Source organism: Panthera uncia (genome assembly GCF_023721935.1).
Source record: "Panthera uncia isolate 11264 chromosome A1 unlocalized genomic scaffold, Puncia_PCG_1.0 HiC_scaffold_16, whole genome shotgun sequence".
Taxonomy (NCBI): Eukaryota; Metazoa; Chordata; class Mammalia; order Carnivora; family Felidae; genus Panthera; species Panthera uncia.
Window position 1 is genome coordinate 8,148,683 of NW_026057576.1, and position 19,703 is coordinate 8,168,385.

The 19,703-nt window shown below is 43.5% G+C and overlaps 1 protein-coding gene and 2 long non-coding RNA genes across 3 annotated transcripts in view; 1 reads left to right on the forward strand and 2 right to left on the reverse strand.

Annotated features, from left to right (window-relative positions):
* LOC125934087 (uncharacterized) overlaps window positions 1–2,118 on the reverse strand; it is a 6,221-nt gene extending 4,103 nt beyond the window's left edge. Inside the window, exons 1-2 of the long non-coding RNA XR_007461202.1 lie at window positions 2,032–2,118; window positions 136–231 (exon numbers count right to left, since the gene is read on the reverse strand). This is a non-coding gene — a long non-coding RNA (uncharacterized LOC125934087). The remainder of the gene's footprint in view (window positions 1–135; window positions 232–2,031) is intronic.
* The window catches only part of MTUS2 (microtubule associated scaffold protein 2), a 495,531-nt gene that overhangs the window by 177,512 nt on the left and 298,316 nt on the right, over window positions 1–19,703 (forward strand). Inside the window, 1 exon segment of the mRNA XM_049647388.1 lies at window positions 1,951–2,148. Within this exon segment, the coding sequence (XP_049503345.1) occupies window positions 1,951–2,148 (198 nt within the window).
* On the reverse strand, window positions 9,890–13,893 carry LOC125934088 (uncharacterized). Its single transcript, XR_007461203.1, has 3 exons — window positions 13,811–13,893; window positions 11,945–12,224; window positions 9,890–10,683 (listed from the first exon to the last, which is right to left on the reverse strand). It is a non-coding gene; the product is annotated as an uncharacterized LOC125934088 (long non-coding RNA).

The window sequence follows — 19,703 nt, forward strand, 5'->3', positions numbered from 1 at the left end:
CTCCTCCTCCTCCTCCTCCTCCTCCTCCTCCTCCTCCTCCTCCTCCTTCTCCTCCTCCTCCTGACCCAGAAATCAAGAAACCAGAGTTGTGCGTATTCTGTTTTCACATGGATGTGCAACTGACTACAGACTCACTCTTAGGGAGAGCTCCCGGTAGAGGAAGAGACACCAGTGGTCCACCATGGCATCTGTTGGTTCTCTAAAGATTTCCACACATAGGATCCCGAGAAACTTAACAGAAACCCATGGAGGAGGGGAAGGGAAAAAAAAAAAAAGAGGTTAGAGTGGGAGAGAGCCAAAGCATAAGAGACTGTTAAAAACTGAGAACAAACTGAGGGTTGCTGGGGGGTGGGAGGGAGGGGAGGGTGGGGGATGGGTATTGAGGAGGGCACCTTTTGGGATGAGCACTGGGTGTTGTATGGAAACCAGTTTGACGATAAATTTCATATATTGAAAAAAAAAGATTTCCACACATAGATCTGTTTCTAATGTAGATTCTTCATTGATTTTTAGATGTCGTTAAAAAAAATAAATGGCTTCTTTTATTATTAGTTTGCAACCTGGTTAATCTTTTAGTAGATAATAAAGAGTGAGGAACGCTGCTGAACGGTCTGCATATAAGCACTCACAGTAAATATGGCTGCAGCTGAAAGTTCCTAAATGGCTTGACTAGAAATTTATATAGAATATTAGGACACTTGCCCCTTTTTCCTTTTTATTATTATTTATTTATTTATTTATTTATTTATTTATTTATTTATTTTTAATCTTTTTTTCTTTTAACGTTTATTTTTGAGACAGAGAGAGACAGAGCATGAACAGGGGAGGGCCAGAGAGAGAGAGGGAGATACAGAATCTGAAACAGGCTCCAGGCTCCGAGCTGTCAGCACAGGGCCTGACTCGGGGCTCGAACTCATGGACTGCGAGATCATGACCTGAGCTGAAGTTGGATGCTCAACCAACTGAGCCACCCAGGCGCCCCGCCCCTTTTTCCTTTTAAGGACTATTAAAGGGCATTTGTGTGTGATAACATTCTGGTTCTATCTGGTATTGAAAGGCTCTTTTAGTGTGGAGATGATCATTGCAGCGGCTATGAACAGAGCCTGATTCAGACATCATCATGCTGAGATGGTAAATTTATAACATGATGTTGTATTATTTCAAAATTAGCCGGCTTTGCACATATTTGGGAACTAATTTTAAGCTTAGTTTAATTTTCGAATTTTAGTTTAACATAAAAACACATCGTGGAAAAAGAATAAAAAAAGCCTAGTAGTGTTAACTAGAGCATCCATCAAGTTCTCTTGCAAGCAGTAATATTTGTAATATATCTTTGAGGCCAGTTTTATCACCACCAGTCCCTTCCATTGGTTCTGAAGTGTTGGGTCAAGTGCCCAAGGTTACACAGCCCGTAAATCATACAGACTGGATTTCAACCTGGCCAGTTCCCCAGTTTATGCTCACCTCATTCCTACAATGAACGGAATGCTAGCAAACAACTCTTTTGTACATGCTTCTCTGGTTTCTCACCAAGTGTTTATAATTGCTGATGAATATTTACCACAAGGGCTCTTTACCCATTGCATGTCAGACTTTAAGGTGTATGTCACTTTCGCAATTCTAGGGTAGCTTGCAACAGTACAAGTTCATTCCATTCAGCGTCCTAAGCACTGTCTACCTTTATTTATGGCCGTATAATAGGGCTAGTTCTCTATTCTTTTCTCATCTGCCTGCTGCCTCTCCTCCTGTGTAAGTTCTCTGAAGCTCCCAGCCCACAGCGAGGAGCTTTTCTCATAAAGACGTATTTGTGACTATGCTGAACCGCACTGTACAACATCAATTGTGTTCAGTTTATGATAGAGTTAGATTACTATTCATTGTCTGTGTATTCCTCTGTCTCGTTGTCAACTGATTTTTTTCGTTTGTTTGTTTGGTTTGGGTTCGTTATAGCAGATTTAAAGAAAGCCTCCGGTTCAAATGCTGCAAAATCCAATCTACCAAAATCTGGACTTCGTCCTCCTGGATACTCACGTCTCCCAGCAGCCAAGCTGGCGGCGTTTGGCTTCGTGCGGAGCTCCAGCGTGTCCTCGGTCTCCAGCACCCAGTCGGCGGACAGCGCGCAGCCGGAGCAGAGCAGACTGGCCAACCGTAAGTGGGGGGGGGGGGGGGGGGGGGCCGGCTGCGTTGTTCCCTGTGGGACACGCCCCTAGGACCACACCGGGGCAGGTGAATGGCCATATCTTCATTTCTTCAATATGGGCATTTCTTCAATATGGGCATATGGGTATAACGGCTTCATTTCTTTGTGTTTGAAAGAGTTGATTTGACTTCCTTTATATTATATTAATTATATTATATTATATTATATTGTATTATATTTACTTCCTTAATCTACCATTGTTAGGACTTTAGAAAATGATCTACTGAAGGAAAAAAGGCCTGTTTGGCACTATCATTTTTTTCAATTATGAGGAATTAGAGTGCCAGAAAAAGACTTAAATCTAGAAAATGACTTAACCAGGTACTGATTCCAAGAGCCCTTTGCTCATGGATTCTATGTAAGAAGTCAAAGAAAGATCCAACACAGGTGTTCCCATGTTGTGCTATCATGAAGCATATTATGTATTAGATATTAGTGGTGAGAATCCTTTTAGTCACCTGGGATTACCTGTCATGGCTTCATTTTGGTGGAGCACTTGGCTGGATTTCTCAAAGTTACCTAAACAGTGTGAAAAATAGAAAAGTAGAGCTGAGCTTCTTCAGTTCTGCCCAGAAAGGTCCCCATTGGCTGAGTGATGCTACTCTAGGCCTGGCTCCCGAGACTGATGTTGGGAGCTGTGTTTTAAAGTATGAATTAATAGTCTCAGAGCAAGTCACAAACAGCCACCGTTCTAAAGGAGACCTGGAGGCTGCCCCACTGACCTGAGCCTTTGATGACCAAAGCCCGTCTCAGCCTGTCAACTTCAAAGTCATTGTTATTAGATCTGAAACCATGACATCTCGGACATTGGTTAGCAAGAACTGGCCAGAGGACCAGGGAAGTCTTAGAGGTTTTCATGTGGAGTGCTGTTCGGGAGGGATTACAGTAGTTGAATCGTGCTGAAGTAAGTAGCAAGAGAAAGAAACAGAGGACAAGACGGGGTATATGGGAGGGGACAGGTGGAGAACGAGATTGATTTATATTATTTTCTAAATTTCTTTTCTCCGAGCTTGCTCTTTCTCTATCCTTTCTTGGGTTCACAGAGATGATGCGTGGCACATTCATACCTGCAAAGTTCTAAATTTTGGTCTACCTAGTTATTCCTAAAAATAATGCATTACCTTTTCCTTTATCTTGATGTGTTTGTAAGCAGTTTCTGAGAGGTTTTTTGCTCACTTGGTTTGCTAAAGGTGCTGCATCTCAGAACTGCTTTCACACAGGAATACACTTGTCATTAGGGACTTCACCAGATTCTCAAAATCTGAAAGAGCTCTTTGCAAATGTGTAACTCATATTTTCCCACGTGTGTGCGTATTGACAACCTGAAGATTTTTAAGTATAGGAGCAACTATTTGTCATCTTTTTTAGTAGTAAAATTCCTGGTGGCATGTTTCTCTTTTAGAGGAAGCAGCATGAGTGAGTAATTATAAAAAAAAAAAAAAAAGTATTTTTCGGTATATATCTTTCCGAGGAAGTAGTTAAGGCCTTGGTTTCTTTAAAAAATAAGAATCATCTCGGGATGATTGAGCTTCGTTCCCATGGTAGCAGTTTTTGCTAAAGGAGAGCTGATAGGTGTGGACAGAATAATTCCAGGTGTGCTTACATCATTTCTTCTCACATCTGCTTGAACGGATGCTAGAGAGGGACACCCTGAGCACCCAGGGAGGCAAGAGCCATTATGTGCCAAGGAAAATAACTCCTACTTTAAAGACTTCATAGTAAAATAATAAATTAATTATTAATACATAATTATGAATATGTAACGCATTAGTTATTAATACATAATAGATATGCATTTAGAATTCTTTTCCAGTTTTTAAAAAAGCAGCATTAGAATTGATTTGCCACCTAACCATGTGTAAAATTTATACTTCACCAATAAACCACAGAAAAATTTCTCACTTATTTGAATTGATATCTGAGTGCCATTAACCACCTGCTAATACTTGTTGTTAGATGTAATGTCAAAAATTTTGTTTCTGTTCTTTAGTGGAGGGATGATGCTTTGATGACAAGGATTAAGTAAAATATGAGGCACTCAAAAGAGCCAAAAGTCCTTAGATCAAACCACAGGAGCAAAGCTTTGTTGGTTTAGCTCATGGAAACAGCTAGCATATCAGAGCTGGTTCCTTTTTCCTTCTTGGAACATTGGTCTTTCTTCAAACAGTACATTCACATAGAATTGCGTTTAGGAATACCACAGTAATTAGGAATTATATTATGGCACAGTAGATGTCTCAAAATCTGAAACATGACTCTAATAAGGAACTGTTTGAAAGTGCGCAGCTCATATTTTTAGATATTCATGTGCCTATAAACAGTCCGAACAGTGTCCACGATGACCGAAGCGTGCTATATTTAGGACACTTTTCAGTGATTCATTATGAACTTAGTGTTTCCTGGATGACTTTGGCTTAGCTACAGCTCGCTCTCCCTGCGGCTTTTCTAAAGGGTCCTGAGGGGCAGGTGACAATGAGAGTGGAGAGGAGAGACCCCTGGGCTCCCCTGGACCTGGGTCTCGGCTGTTGGGTGTGGAATCTACTCTCCACCCTGGACTCTGGTTCTTTACCGTGTCTTCAGGCCCACTGGGCACTAAGTCAAGGGCCCTTCCGTGTCTTTTTATCTTTTCCACAAAGTTTTGACAAATGGAGCAGACACAGAGAAATGAATTATGCCTGTATGTACTTAGATCATATTACTTCTATTATGAAGCCCTTTGAAGAGACCCTAAAATCAGGGTATCTTGGGACCCAGTCCACCCCCTCATTTTAAAGCTAGCAAACTGAGATCAAAGTGACTCATTCTGGCTCCTGGGCCAGTGTTCTTCTTCTATGTAGTCCTTAAATTTGCCACATAAGGTGAAGAACCACTCATGATTTAAAGTCTTTTCTTCCTGTTCGTGAAGCAAGTTAGAGTGGCCTGGAGGGACCCTGTAGACTGAACTCACCTTTCCCCCACTTCCTGGGTTGTCAGCCAGCCCCTGTGTAAACACTGAATGATAGAGAACATTCCATCTTGTGAAGAAGCTGCCTTTGAGACAGGATAGCTCTCGTCACGAGGCAGTGCTCTGTGTGGGTTCAGGCTGCCTCCCTGCAATTGCCAACTAGTCACTCAGTTCCTGTGGACTGGTACAGAACCTTGACATTCATTGTATTGCAGGTGACAGCTCTCCCAGCCCCCTTCACTCCTTTATAGGTTCATCACGTGAAGATTGTGAGGCTGGTACCTTTAGAACCTCAAATAAAATGCCAAATTACCCTAGTTAGCAACTCACGGCTTTTTTAAAGATTTAAACTGAAGAGAGACAAAGTAATTCCCTAACTTAAGCTTAAACTTTAAATCATATATTTGAGCAGGTCTGACCCAGTGTGTAGCTCATAATTTTTTTTTAATAGTTTTCGGAGACCAGACCAAAAAAAAAATCTTAGAGAAGAAAAATTACTGTGGAATTTAGTGCTGGTAATGTATTAGAGCCTAAACTGTATCTAGTTGTCAGATCTATCAGCAATTAGCTGTAGACTTGATTTTCCCAGTGGATAGGTACAATTTAAAGTTAAACTTTTGGAGGGTATGGAGGGGAGTAGGGAAACTTGAGGATTTCATGAATTAACCATTAATGAAAATAGTTCGTATCACCAAAAGATAGAATAATTTCTGTAGAGGATCTTATCTCATTGTGTATTCTGAGTAGCACCTAACGTGTTGAGTGCTCAAGAAAGAAGAAAATCTCTATCTAAAAAGAATATGATGTAGATGGTGGTATTTGCAGTGGCCCCTTATGGTTTCCCTCCCACGTCGTCTCCATTCGAATCTGCCACATGTTCTCCATGGGGTGAGTGAAGACCAGAGCTCACGAGACAAAGAACTTAAAAAGTAAAAAAAGAAAAATGAGGGCTTTCTTCTTGTTTCTTTCCCTGGTGCAGAGAGGTAGTAGCGTTTGGGGAAGTAGGAATACAGCTGGCGAGGTGGACGGAGAGGTTGGCATTGTATAAATGATCACGACACAAGCGTATATGTGCCTACAGCCTTCAAAATGATACAAAGTTGGGTGATTGTTCCTGGCTTGGGGTGGAGGGTTAATTTCTGATTGGGGTGATCGGGGAGTTTCTCAGAGGGGTTGTATTTTGGGAGGCGGAGATGGGCTCTGGGAGATCTTTTGTAGGAGAGCTATTGGTGCATCCAGAAAACCCCCTGAATTTGAGGGGTTGCGATATCTGGCATATCCCCTCATGTGCCTGCCAGTTAGTTCCTCGTAGAGTCATCTGTGTTCCATACCCCGAGGCCTTATGTGCTTGAGCTCCCCAAAGTTGTTCTCACGAGGCATCTCTTTCAATTGTTTTTTTTTTTTTTAAGTTTATTTATTTTTGAGAGAGCAAGAGAGAGCAGGGGAGGGACAGAGAGAGAGGGAAGGAGAGAGAAAATCCCAAGCAGGCTTCGCACCGTCAGCGCAGAGCCCGATGCGGGGCTCAGACTCACAAACTGTGAGATCATGACCTGAGCTGTCACCCAGGCACCCCTCTGCCAATTCTTTAGGCTTCCCCGTGTTCATCTTATCCATACTATCAGCTCTTAGCACTTTGAACACTCTGCCGACTCTGATCTGCTGCCTCAACCTCCCTCTGGAACCACTGACCCACATTTCACACGACGCCGAACACCTCCAACAGGCCGACCCAAATTGTCTCAAATTGAACATTTCCCCCAAATGAATCTTTTATTATCGTTTCCAGACCGGTACCTTCTCTCACGGTCACTCTGTTAATGATATCTGTGATCGGGCTATTGAGGCTGGAAATTTCGGGATCAGCATTTCCTCTCACCTTCTTTTTGTCGTCCTTTCTATTCAGTGATCACATCTGGTCCATTCTCACTCTCTCATGTACTCCATCCTCTTTCGTCTGCTCACCTTACTTTAAATCTGTAGCACCTCTCACCTAAGCCATTCCCGCTGCGTCGTCACTCTGTAATCCTTAGCGCATGTCGTCCTAGATCATTTTCCCTTCCCCCCCTGTTATGATTGCTCCATGGTGCCCCTGCGCTTGCTACAGTTCCTTGCTGGACGTTCTAGGTCCTCCATGATCTGCTCTGGCAGATCCCACACACCATCCCCTCGTGTGCACCCTCAACTGGCCAACCAGAATCGTTGATTCTTTTTTCTCTGAGGGCTTTGTGCTTTCCTTTGTGGTGTTGGTGTAAACCATTCATCCGTGTAATGCTCTCCCCCTACTCCCAACCAAGTTTCTCTGTAAGTTTTTCGGGCGTAATTCAAATACCACTTCCTCTCAAAAGTCTTCCTTCATCTGTGAACCAGAAACCATCTTTTCTCCTGAGAACTCCCGTGACCCCTTGCTTGGATCACTTCTGTGGATTATCACACACCGGCTGGTGGTACTTACTTGTTTCTATGCCCTGTCTCCCCTACGGATTGTCAGCTCCCTGAGGATAGCAGCTAGGTCTTTGATAATTTTAGTATCCTTCGTGTTATACCTAACATGGCCTTGACAATAGTACAGTGTCAAGAGAAATTCTTTCCCAGTGGAAATTCTCTATCATTTTCTCTTATGTAAGAGTATGGATCAAGAGAGATCCCTTAGAGGAACCTGAGCAGCTTTCAGAAGTATCTTGTACTGGGAACTTATTTTCACTTCATTAAGACTTTCATGGGTTTTGATAGTTGGCGAAGTTCTTCATCAGTGTGGGTTTCATAGTTTTCTGGAATCTCTAAAATGTTACTTCTATGGACCATGGTGTACTTATGGATAATCTGTACAACTCAAAGAGTAGGAAAGATAATAGGTCATTTAAAGTATAATTATATTCAGAGATAAATCATCATGTAGACTGACTTAATAGTTTCATAGATCTCTAATAACCTATATATCTCCTTGCATATAATTAGCCACTTTAAAAGAATTGGCATAAAACCCTACCATTGAGGCTTTTCATGGGAGAATTTAAGAGTCTTCAAAATTAAATATCTTAATTGGAGAGGTTAGATATTTTCATTACGTTTTAGCGTTTATTTTTTATTCAAGTACTTAAGTCAGTAGATGTTCTTTTAATTATCAAATAGGATTTGGGTTCTGGAGATAATATTCTAAACTGGAAAATCACTAGCCTTTTTGGAAGATTAATCAATGAAACTAAGGGTTAATAGGAAAGCTTTTTGTAATGTTAACTTCAGCATTTATGCTCATGAATACCATAAACTACATTTACATAAATAACACTTTTGATTTTCTGTATCTGACATGAATTCAAAATAAGTTCAGAGTTGCCAAGAAGTATTATTAATAACTCCTACTAAAACAGTCATTAATCTATTTCATGTTCCATTGGCAAGGAGGGAGTCATTTTTTATTCATGGAGAAAGGAGCTGAAAGGGACCTGTGAGGTCAGATTTCAGAGAAGCTCTTGCCTATTTGAGATTAAGCCTTATTGACATCTTTGTACTTCCTTTTCAAAACACTCAAATAATTATCAGGTCCACCTGGAGATGGGATTAGAGCGTGAATGTATCCCATTTTGTTTTTTAAAAAGTTGACCATTTTTCGTTGTAAGAAACGTAAACTGAAATTTCGGGGATGATATTTTTATCATGTCTAGTTGAGCTGCCCCATTTTTCTTGGCTGTCTGGTTTTGTGACTGTCAGATTGTCCACTTTCCCTTCCCCAAACCAGCCCTCTTTCAGCATCTGTTGTGGGATAAGCCCAGAGCTCAGCACTGCAGCTCTTGTGACTGAGACACCATGATCTTATTCTAGCAAAGTTAGAATCCAGCAGAGAGACAGGAGTGTGAAAATAAATCCACATAGGGAACTGAGAGTGTGACCATGGCTGAAGACTGCATAGCGTTTGGTGGGTGGGTGGTGGGTGGGGAGGAGGCATATAAAAGGGGGAACACCTAACCCTCCTGAGTTGGGGGTAAGGGTAAGGAAAGCCCTCACGCCCTTTATCCCCTCCCCCGCCCCCCCCCCCCCCGCCGCCTGTCTCAGCACCACTGCATTGTATCTTCAGATCTCATTATTCCACATTTTAGGTTATGACAGTGTTCTGGCTTTGCTATGAAATAATCTGGCAAAAAAAAAAAAACCTCCGAAAAAAGCTAAAAAAAGATAGGTAAATTGTTCATATTCCTTGAAGCTGGATGATGGAACTATGAAGGCTTATTGCACTATTTACTTTACTTTACTTTTTTTCCATAAAAGAAGGTTAAAATCTCATCTCCCCCCCGCATTGGCTTTCATTTCTGAAGACACCAGATAGCATAGTGGTGAAGGAAGTAGGCTGCTTGGGTTTGTGTCCCGTCTCCACCATTCACTAGCTCCGTGACTTGGGGCCAGTTACTTAATCTCTCAGGGCCTCTGTTTTCCCATTGTAAAATAAGAATAGATAGAAATAAGTGTAAACAACCACCATAGGATTGGGAATATTAAATGGAATGGATGAAAGGCAAAGTGCTCAGAAAAGGGCCTTGCATATTAATAACGATAATGGTTCAATGACCATTTCCATTCATTGGCCGTGTGCATAAAGTTCTATGTTGAGAAGGATTTAAAAGCTCATTTGGAAAAATGGCCCTGATGGATTAACTGTGTCTGGCATGGGAAAGTGGTAATGATAACATATAAGTCAGGGAGATGATGTCTATTTCATTTCTAAATTTTTATAATCCCCTCTGTCATGTACGGTGAATACCTCTCTGAACATTAAGATGAAACATTTATCATTTATGCAACATTAAAGGTGGCAGTTCTAGAAGCCGATCGGTAGATTTTCATGGGTATCTCTTTTGGGCTTTAAGCTTCACGCTGTTTGGAAATTTATAAAATACAGGCAAGGAAAGTCTTGTTTTGTTTTCTTTATCTAAAAGGGTTCTGCCATGCCCTTAGCATGTTATCATTTAAGGAAACACATTCATTTGGGTTTCCTTTAAATGAAACATATTTATGCAAGGTGACTAATTCATAGCACATTAATCTAAGCCGATGGCATTTAAAACCCCTGCTCAAAATAGAAACTGGGAGTTGGATCTGATTATATTTCTGTGCCTTTCTAATGTCTGTAGGAAAAAGTGGGAACATTGGATTTTGTAGTGTGTAAAGAGCTTCACGCAGCCTCTCCTTTCGCTAGAGTCTAATTTCCATTGTACTAGGGTCTTACTTTGTCAAATATCTCAATCCGATTTAGGTGGGCGGGGAAAAGAGAAGAGTGAGAACAAAAACCAAAATAAGCTTCTGATTTTCTCTGCAAATGAGGAAGTCAAACACATGTCACTGATGGATTTAAATACCTATTTCCCTGGAATCTGTAATTATGTAATTTAAAGTATTCTTTATAAGGAAAAAATAGAATCGTGTTCACTGACTCTTGCTGTTAATTTTCCAGATTCTTCCCACTCAGTTCTTTTTTCTTCTTTCTTTGCTTCCTTCACACTCATTTACAAAGGAGAACATGGTTCTTCTGAGTACTATGCAGCATTGCCTGTAAGTGAAAACATTTTCTTTTTTTTTTATTTTATTTTATTTAATTTTTTTTTTTTAATTTTTTTTTCAACGTTTTTAATTTATTTTTGGGACAGAGAGAGACAGAGCATGAACGGGGGAGGGGCAGAGAGAGAGGGAGACACAGAATCGGAAGCAGGCTCCAGGCTCCGAGCCATCAGCCCAGAGCCTGACGCGGGGCTCGAACTCACGGACCGCGAGATCGTGACCTGGCTGAAGTCGGACGCTTAACCGACTGCGCCACCCAGGCGCCCCGAAAACATTTTCTTTATTGCTTAAGTAACATCTAATTTATCCACCTATACTCAGCTATGTGGACAGAACTGTTGGAAATCATATTGTCCCTCAAGAGGTTTCTAAGTGCCATAGTCTAGCGTGTTCTAGCTTATTCAAGATATTTAATAAAGAAAGGATCCTTGGACTGTGGGAAGGGGTCAAGATAAGAAATATGCCATACTTGTGTGCAAGATATGCATCAAAATCAGCATTTACGGTAATAGGACAGTTCTGAGGAAGGTCAGTTAACCTCACTGGACTCCGATTTTTGTTATAAACTTGGAAGAGATCGAATTAAATAAATTGCCCACTTTTGGCTCTCAGGAGCTAGGATCCTGTGGCTTTCTTCTGTTAAAATTATGCAGCCATTTATGATTCTGAAGTGGTGAATAATCAGAAGTGTATTTGGGGGCACCTGGGTGGCTCAGTCGGTTAAGCGTCCGACTTCGGCTCAGGTGACGATCTCACGGTCCATGAGTTTGAGCCCCGCGTCAGGCTCCGTGCTGACAGCTCCGAGCCTGGAGCCTGTTTCAGATTCCGTGTCTCCCTGTCTCTCTGACCCTCCCCCGTTCATGCTCTCTCTCTGTCTCAAGAAAATAAATAAACGTTAAAAAAAAAAAAAAAAAGAACTGTATTTGAGAACAATCACTATGATATTTGTGAGCCAAGTCATTTGGATAGGGGAGACCAGGGATGAGCGACCTCAGCTCTGCCAAAATTAGAGTTGCTTTCCTTCTGGCCAGACCTTACTTTTTGTTATTTTTACCCTGCCGTGGGAGATCGAAATTTCAGAACACTAACAAACAGCAGCTCGGAGGTTTTGCTGGCCTGCTTTTTATCTGTAAAATGTAGGGCTGTGAGGTTCTTGGAAGTCCCGCTCGCACCCCTGCGCTCTGCCTGATGCCACACATCTCAGATTATTGGGCTATGAGAGATGGGAAGTGTGGGGGAGGGTGTTTTCATACCTTTTATTGCTTTCAGCTGTAGCAGAAATGACAGGTCAGGGGTGACCTTCCATCACGACACTAACACCACTGGGGATGATGACAGAGAAGAAGTAGTAAACAGCAACTGAGCCTAACTTCTAGAATCATCTTGACTTCTTACAGGAACTTTGCCAACAGTGCACGCTTTCTTGCGTTGCCATAGCACGCACGGGGCCGTCTGCTGGGAAGGTTCATAAAGATCCTTGCAATATCTTCCTTAAGGCAGTGGACAGGGGCCACAGATTGATAATATCTTCCACTTTCAGGGAGAAAGAATACATTTCATGAAGTCCATGGGTTCTTTGGCTCCCATCACAGGCAGGAGCTGGGAGGAGAGGCTTAGTGGGAGCCTGAAGTAAGGGGTCAGCAGCAGGGAGGGAAAGAAAGGGCCAAATCTGAACGAGTCAGAGCTGACAGGTCAAGAGCACCTGCGAGGGTGGAGTGCCTGGAAGGGGGGGGGGGTGAGGGTACCACTCTCAGAATTGTGGGCTCAGGACCGGAATCTGAGGGTCTCGAGTCATGTCAAAGTCCCAGAAAAGCATTCACAGAAACTCATCCGGTGGATTTATACACATACTGGGCTGACATTATGACGTTAAGGGGAGGAGCCTTGACTGACCTCACTGGTGAGTGCAAGTAGGACAAGATGAGAGGAGGGATGTGACATGAGCAGGGCCTGTCTCTGGATCAGGAGCAGGGAGCACAACCAGAGAAGGCGTGGTTAGCGAGGAGGGAGGAACATCAGGAGAGGCCAGAGAGGACAGAATTCACCGAAAGCGCCTGGTCAGTCAAAGCAGTCTGTGCTGCAGAGGGGGACATCTCAACATGAGGAAGAATGGAAATGCAAACTTAATGATTAGGAGCTCACCGGGAGCTTCGATGTCAGTTTGAACAAGATGTATGAAGGCAGGAATCAGGTTATCAGGGGGTAAGGCAGGTGAGAATGGAGGAAAGAGGTGAATGTTAGGATGCTTAGTGGAGGAAAAAGAAGGGACTCGGGGGGTACCTGGATGGCTCCGTCAGTTAAGCGTCTGACTCTTAATTTCTGCTCGGGTAATGATCTCACGATTGGTGAGTTCGAGCCCCGTGTCTCAGGCTCTGCACTGACAGTGGGGAGCCTGCTTGGGATTCTGTCTCTCCCTCTCTCTCTGTCCCTCCCCCACTCACATTGTCTCTCTCTCTCTCCAAATAAATACATACACTTTTTTTTTTTTTTAAAAGAAAGGACTCAGTAGAGGAACAGAGAAAGTTGTTTTGTATTTGGTTTCATACCTCCCCCACTTTTTTCTTTTTCTTTTTTTAATGTTTTTTTTAATTTATTTTTGAGACAGAGACAGACAGAGCGTGAGCAGGGGAGGGGCAGAGAGAGAGGGAGACACAGAATCGGAAGCAGGTTCCAGGCTCTGAGTCATCAGCACAGAACCCGACGCGGGGCTCGAACTCACAGACTGTGAGATCATGACCTGAGCCAAAGTCGGACGCTCAACCGACTGAGCCACCCAGGCGCCCCCTCCCCTGCTTTTTAAAAAACACAGATAAGAATGTTTATGATCCAAGAGGGAGGATCCAGTGATGAAGAAGCCATTGAAGATAAAAATAAGTGGGGGTGATAGATGGAGCGCTTCCTGGAAGAAACGGGAAAGAATGACGTCAAACACAAGTGGAGAAGAGAGAAAGAAAGGGGTAAAGGATGAGTACAGAGAAATACTGGGCAGGAGGAAAGAACTCCAGGGAATTCACATTAGGTAGCTTGATGGGTCTGAGGTCATTAAAAAGTAGGGTTTTTACAAAGATTAAACATGATGGAATTGGGTTTCATAAAGCAGAAAGGCATATAATGGTTACCTAGATCAATACAGTATGAGTCCGTAAGAAGTGAAGGGAGAATTGCAGGGCTGCATAAAGGCCAACTTGAGGCTGGAAAACATGACTTTATACTGGAAACGATCTACCAGATGTTAGGCCTGTCTCCAGTGATGTGGTGGATCACACTTCTCTCCAGTGCCTCGTCCGTGTTATACTGTAAGTGAGCCTGCACCTCTCCCGCTCGTGTGCGTGTGCGCACAGGTGTCCTCACTCTCTGAAAATAAATAAACATTTAAAAACAAACAAACAAACAAACAAACAAACAAATACAACTCCCTGGAAACAGAGGTGCTGGTTGGAAAGGGTTGCAGGGAGCCTCAAACCATCTGTGCCTTTCCCCTTCCTTGTCCAGTCTTGCTGTACCAACCCTAAGAGATTCCACGGATGATAGTTGGAAATCACTCGTTTTATGGCGTAGGTGTCCAGTTGGCTCAGGAACTGGAGACAGAATTCACTACTGTGATGAAAAAGGGTAACATTTTTTTTTCTAAAATTAAAAATCCTAATTATTGTTGCCAAGAAAGGCATTTTCTTATTTGTAGGTTTGTAATAGGATCCTCATGTGTCCCTAGAACATGGCCGTCCAGTAGAACTTCCTGTGATGATGGAATGTTCAATGTCTGTGCTCCTGAGCCGTTGTAATATGGCTAGTGTAACTGAAGAGCTGACTTCTAAATTGTATTTAATTTTAATGACTTTAAATAGCCACTTGTAGCTAGTGGCTCTCCTGTTAGTGAAATTCTAGATTATATTATCAGTTTGGATTTTCTAAAAGATATAACAATTATTTTTTAAGTTTACTTATTTATTTTGAGAGAGAGAGAGAGAGAGAAAGACTCTCAAGCAGGCTTCGCACCGTCAGCAGGGAGCCCCATGTGGGACTCGAACTCATGAACTATGAGATCACGACCTAAGCTAAAATCAAGAGTCAGATGCTTAACCGACTGAGCTACCCCAGTGCCCCAATATAATAATATTTCTGATCATAGCATCCTTCAGATTCATAATGACTAATGAAGATCTCCTACTTGATCCCTTTAGTCTTGTATAGAAGTTATAAGAAGTTAAAAAGAAGTGAGGGCTGAGGAGACTTTTCTCAAACCATAGATGCTGCCTCTACCTCTGAATAGTTGTTTCATAAGTTCGTACAACTGACCATAAGACTAGGTCATAGAAAGTGGAATAAATCACCCATAGTGATGGGGATCAGAGTCATTATATTAATGTACAAATATAAGAGTACGCATAATTTAACATTTTGCTTAAGATACTTTCTCAGAATGTAGACATATTAACTTAATCCCACTATATCCAGACAGAGTTGGATGGTATCCAAACTAGAAGGGAAAAAAATGGGAGAGAAATATATTAAGTCAAAGGAAAGCTGGAGGGGGAGGGTAAGGAAGGAAGGTGAGGGGAGTGGAGTACGGATGGTAATATATCTGTGGTGGGAAATAACCTTGGTTATTGGGTTCCAGAGCTGTCAGTACTCCATCAGCCTCTTTCTGGTTTCCTTGAAGGCTTCCTGTTCCGCCGCTCTCCTGTCCTGCCTCCCCGTGAGGTGGAGACCCAGGAGAGAGCTAACCCAAAAGGCCAAGGTCCAGACAGTGTTTTGGAGGTCTCGAGATGCAGAAATGTGTATTTTCAAGCCGGGGAGATGCTGGACTAGTGAAATTCTGTTCAGTTGATCAGAAGACATTCTTAAGTGGGTGCTTATGAGATAAAAAGAAAACTTCATTTTTGTGAAATGCAGATCTCACCCTGTGGAATTTTCTGTGCAGATGATAGGACTGTTAAATCACGTTAGGTACTGGGGCGCCTGGGTGGCTCAGTCGGTTGAGCGCCGACTTCGGCTCGGATCACGATCTCGCGGTCCGTGAGTTCGAGCCCCGCATCGGGCCCCTGTGCTGACAGCTCAGAGCCCGGGGCCTGTTTCGGATTCTGTGTCTCCCTCTCTCTGACCCTCCCCCATTCATGCTCTGTCTCTCTCTGTCTCAAAAATAAATAAACGTTAAAAAAAAAATTTTTTAAAAAAATCACGTTAGGTACCTTACGATGTACATTCTTGGACAAGAGCAGCCTGAATTGAAAAAAAAAAAAAAAAAAGAAAAAGACAAAATGTGAGAGAAACATACAGTATAAATGAATTGAAATATAGAGTTTTATCTGCTAGCAAGTCACGAACTGAAATGGAATATTGTAGACATTATTAAGAATGTCTAGATCCCATTAATGCTATTACCGCTGTTATTATGTGTCTATTCAGCCAGCAGACATCAAAATTTCTATCTGGTGCATGTGAGAACTTTTGGGTGCTAACCTGACATATTCTGTTGAATGTTCTTTACACAGTTGAATGTATGCGGGTTTTATAGGAGACAGTTTTGCTTCCTTTGGTGGTTTCAGTAAAATAGGTTCACTAGCTGGGGTTTGAATATCATTGTGCAGTGTATGCGCTTGTGAATTTGACATTGGCATTGAAAGTTCTTTTCTGACCGTGTTATGTAAGGATGATTTTGACCAGGCTGCGAGCCTACCAGGCACACGCTTCAGGGTAACCAATCACCGGAGTCATAAGACTAAGTATTGTTCTTTGTTCTCCTTTAAATTTAGTTGGTCTTGTCAAAAATCACACTCACAAAAGGAGAACTGATGGAAACCTTGGAAAGATTGTTTGTATACCCTGAAGATAATGGATCTTTTGCATCTTGTTTATCTAATCTGTCTTTCGTAACTAGATAGGCAAATGTAGTTCATTGTGGTTTTCTCGTCCCCTGTAATTAGCAAAGCAGTGACGTGTAAAGAGGCCTGAACTGGTAGCCAGGGATATACAGATTCTAAAAAAAGTCTCATCATGTTGAGTGGAACAATGGGATGTGTGTGTTTTTTCTACTCGGTGGTTGTAGGGCCATAACAGAATGTGATCTCCACCGGATCCGCAGTTGCTACGGAGTCATTACTGTTTTAACGTGCAGGTGCCTATGCATGATGTGCTCTCTTGAACTTGGAGCACACCGAGGCATAGATCAGAGGTGAGCCAGCCTCCCATAAGTCTGCTTCCACACGTGGCTGGCTGACCCCAGCATCTCTCTGCTGCATGAGGGCTGCGGGGGGTTCAGTTCAGATACCAGCTTTTCAAGCAACTCAGAACTTTGTGACGACAACAGAGATACATTGAGAATAATTAAACACACAAGATAGTATTAGATGCGTTCCCTTTGTATTCTTTTTACCCCAAATACACATAATACATTTAGATGAGATGGAGAAGGTTTTGATATAAATGTCTAGCTCTTCCTCCCTAAGGAGCTGGTGAGAACCCACTCCCAGTAGAGCGAAGGCATTGCAATTTTGGTTTCTTACGTCAAGGCCCGTAGTCTGTGGTTTATTTAGGTACCTATTCGAAGTTGACTCAAAGCAAAGTGCTCTGTTGCAGTATTGCTAAGGAGGGTTACTTCCCCAGTAAGTTCTGGAAAACTCCAGAACTCTTCCTGTTCTCTTCCACATGGCAGCATTTCTTGACTGTGTCCATGACATTTTCTCTAATTTGAGTGCTTTTTCCCTTTCTGTGTATTGCGCTTCCTGTGGGCGAAGAATGGAACATTTTCTAATCTTTTTCTCATGGAGCTTTTTAATATGGGTCTGCGGTAAGGATGGATGGATTCCTCTGACAGAAACATGGATGATGCGGCTGCTGCATGTCGCATCTCCCTGCTGCCACTCGGGGGGCCTTCTGGTTAAGCACGCCCTGCCCGGCCTGAGCAGGTACAGGGCCTCGTCACTCTTACCCCCCCGTGTGTGGCAATAGAGGGCCACCAGCAGCTCCAAGAGCAGAGGGGAGGGTTGCCCTGCTCTCCTCCACATCTGTGCATAACTGCCCCGGTGGTATGGTGGGGAGATGGGGCTGGGGGTGGTGGGGGGGGGGGCGGGGAAGGTAAGTATTGGCAGATACTGGTGTTTCTCCTTCCCCGCGCTGGGTTTTTAGGGTTGGTTCCAAAACGTGACCGCACTAACGCAGAGATCCTCACTTGTTTTCTTGAATGTGTGTGTGTGTGTGTGTGTGTGTGTGTGTGCGCGCGTGTGTGCATAGATGGACATACGAGTATACACAGATACCTCACTACAGGTTTGCCAAAAGCCCTAGTGAAGTCTCCCCCCACCCCCACCTCCTGCCCTTGCCACATGTAAGAGTGACAGGAAAGCAGCCACCCCAGCATCTCCTACCACAGCCACTGTGACAGAAATCTGAGGCTCCCATCTTTTTCCTAGCCCTCTTCATTAGAAACTGTGTGTGGCAGGGAGTTCACAGCACAGACAGCCTCAGCTGTCATCTGCCAGCACCTGTTTCCCTTGGCCCCTTTGATTAGAAAACAGAAAATGCCAGCGCATCTCGGGCCCTGGCAGCCCCAAGGTGGGACTCGAACGTTGGCGCTGACGCAGGAGACTTCCTTTGCCACCGGGAAGGTATGTTCTTAAAGGCAAACGAGCCTGGATGGGTCCTGTCGAAACGGCTTCACTGAACAGATAGGCTAATTCAGCCAGAGGTCAAGGAGCGGTGTTTCAAGCAGTTGCTGCTGCGTTGGGTCTAACAGTGGCTCTGGAAGTGCATGAGAAATGTGCCATGTTTTTCGGGTTTTTATTACAGTTGAGGAAGGATGTGCTCACTGCCTAGAGGCTGGTTACTTGTACAGGAAGTGCGGGTTCCCTTTGGTTAGTCCTTGGCATATGCCTTGTGTACCTTTGTACCTGGCACTGTCTTCCTTCTCCACGTGTCTTTAGTTGTCTGTTCCTTGTTTACCATCACAGAAGCCTAGAACGTCCACACTGGCCCCTTAGGTATCATTCATGCGGTCATGATCACTCCTCAGAGGAGGATATGGATGTCGGGACAGGAGAGATGACTTTTATCACCATCCCAGCGTGAGTTAGTCATGGGCCGAGGGCTGGAGCTTAGCTTTGATGTCCTCATCCCGTGATGCACACCAGGGCAAAAGGCACTGAATGCTGCCCCGGGACCTTCTGGAGAAAAGTGTACTTGTTCCAGGAAGAGCTTGAGCCCAAGGATCAGGAGATTCCAGCATTGAGGTCCTACCACAGGAATTGGCAGCGACTAGAATCTCCCATTGCCTGTGATGGTCCCTTTGCCAGGTATCAGCAGGAAGCTAGCTGAGTGCAGCTGTCCTCAATGCATGGGACCCCACCGGCACTGTGTACCTACTGGTTGAGGTTCCCTGTGAGCAACTCTCAGAGGCCAGTGGGGGGGGGGGGTGAGCGTTGTGTGCCGAGCACAGAAATTGCGGGGACTCTGTGCTCCTCAAAGACGTCTGGGGAGGCAGTGAGGTGGAATGAAAGGTAACGGGTTTAGGAGAACGCAGATCTAGGTATGGACCTGGGCTATTCCCCTCGGACAAACCACAGGATCCCTGTGGGTGCCCCGTGTCCTGCCTATAAAGTGAGAAGTAGGACTGTGGCTTCTGAAATCCCTTCTGGGTTCTGTGTCTCTGGTCCCAAGACCCAGAGACAGTTCTCAGGGTTCCCGTGCCTCTAGAACGGGTTTGCTCCTTTTCACATTTTTGTTCAGAAACCGTAATACATGTTCCTTTATCCCACTAGGAGGCCATGCAACTTGTGTTGTCTCTATATAAAAACTGTCAGTAAAAATAATTACAGAACTATACACTTAAAGCACTAATGTTGCATTTTCCTACGTAAGAAAATCCAAGTTCTTTTGGTAATATTGCTAAGAGGATAAAGTCCCGAGTCTCAGTAAATGAGTATACAACAGGCCAGTTTAACTGAGAGAAAAATTGCTCAAAAACTAACTTTCGGGACGCCTCGGTGGCTTAGTCGGTTAAGCGTTGGACTCTTGGTT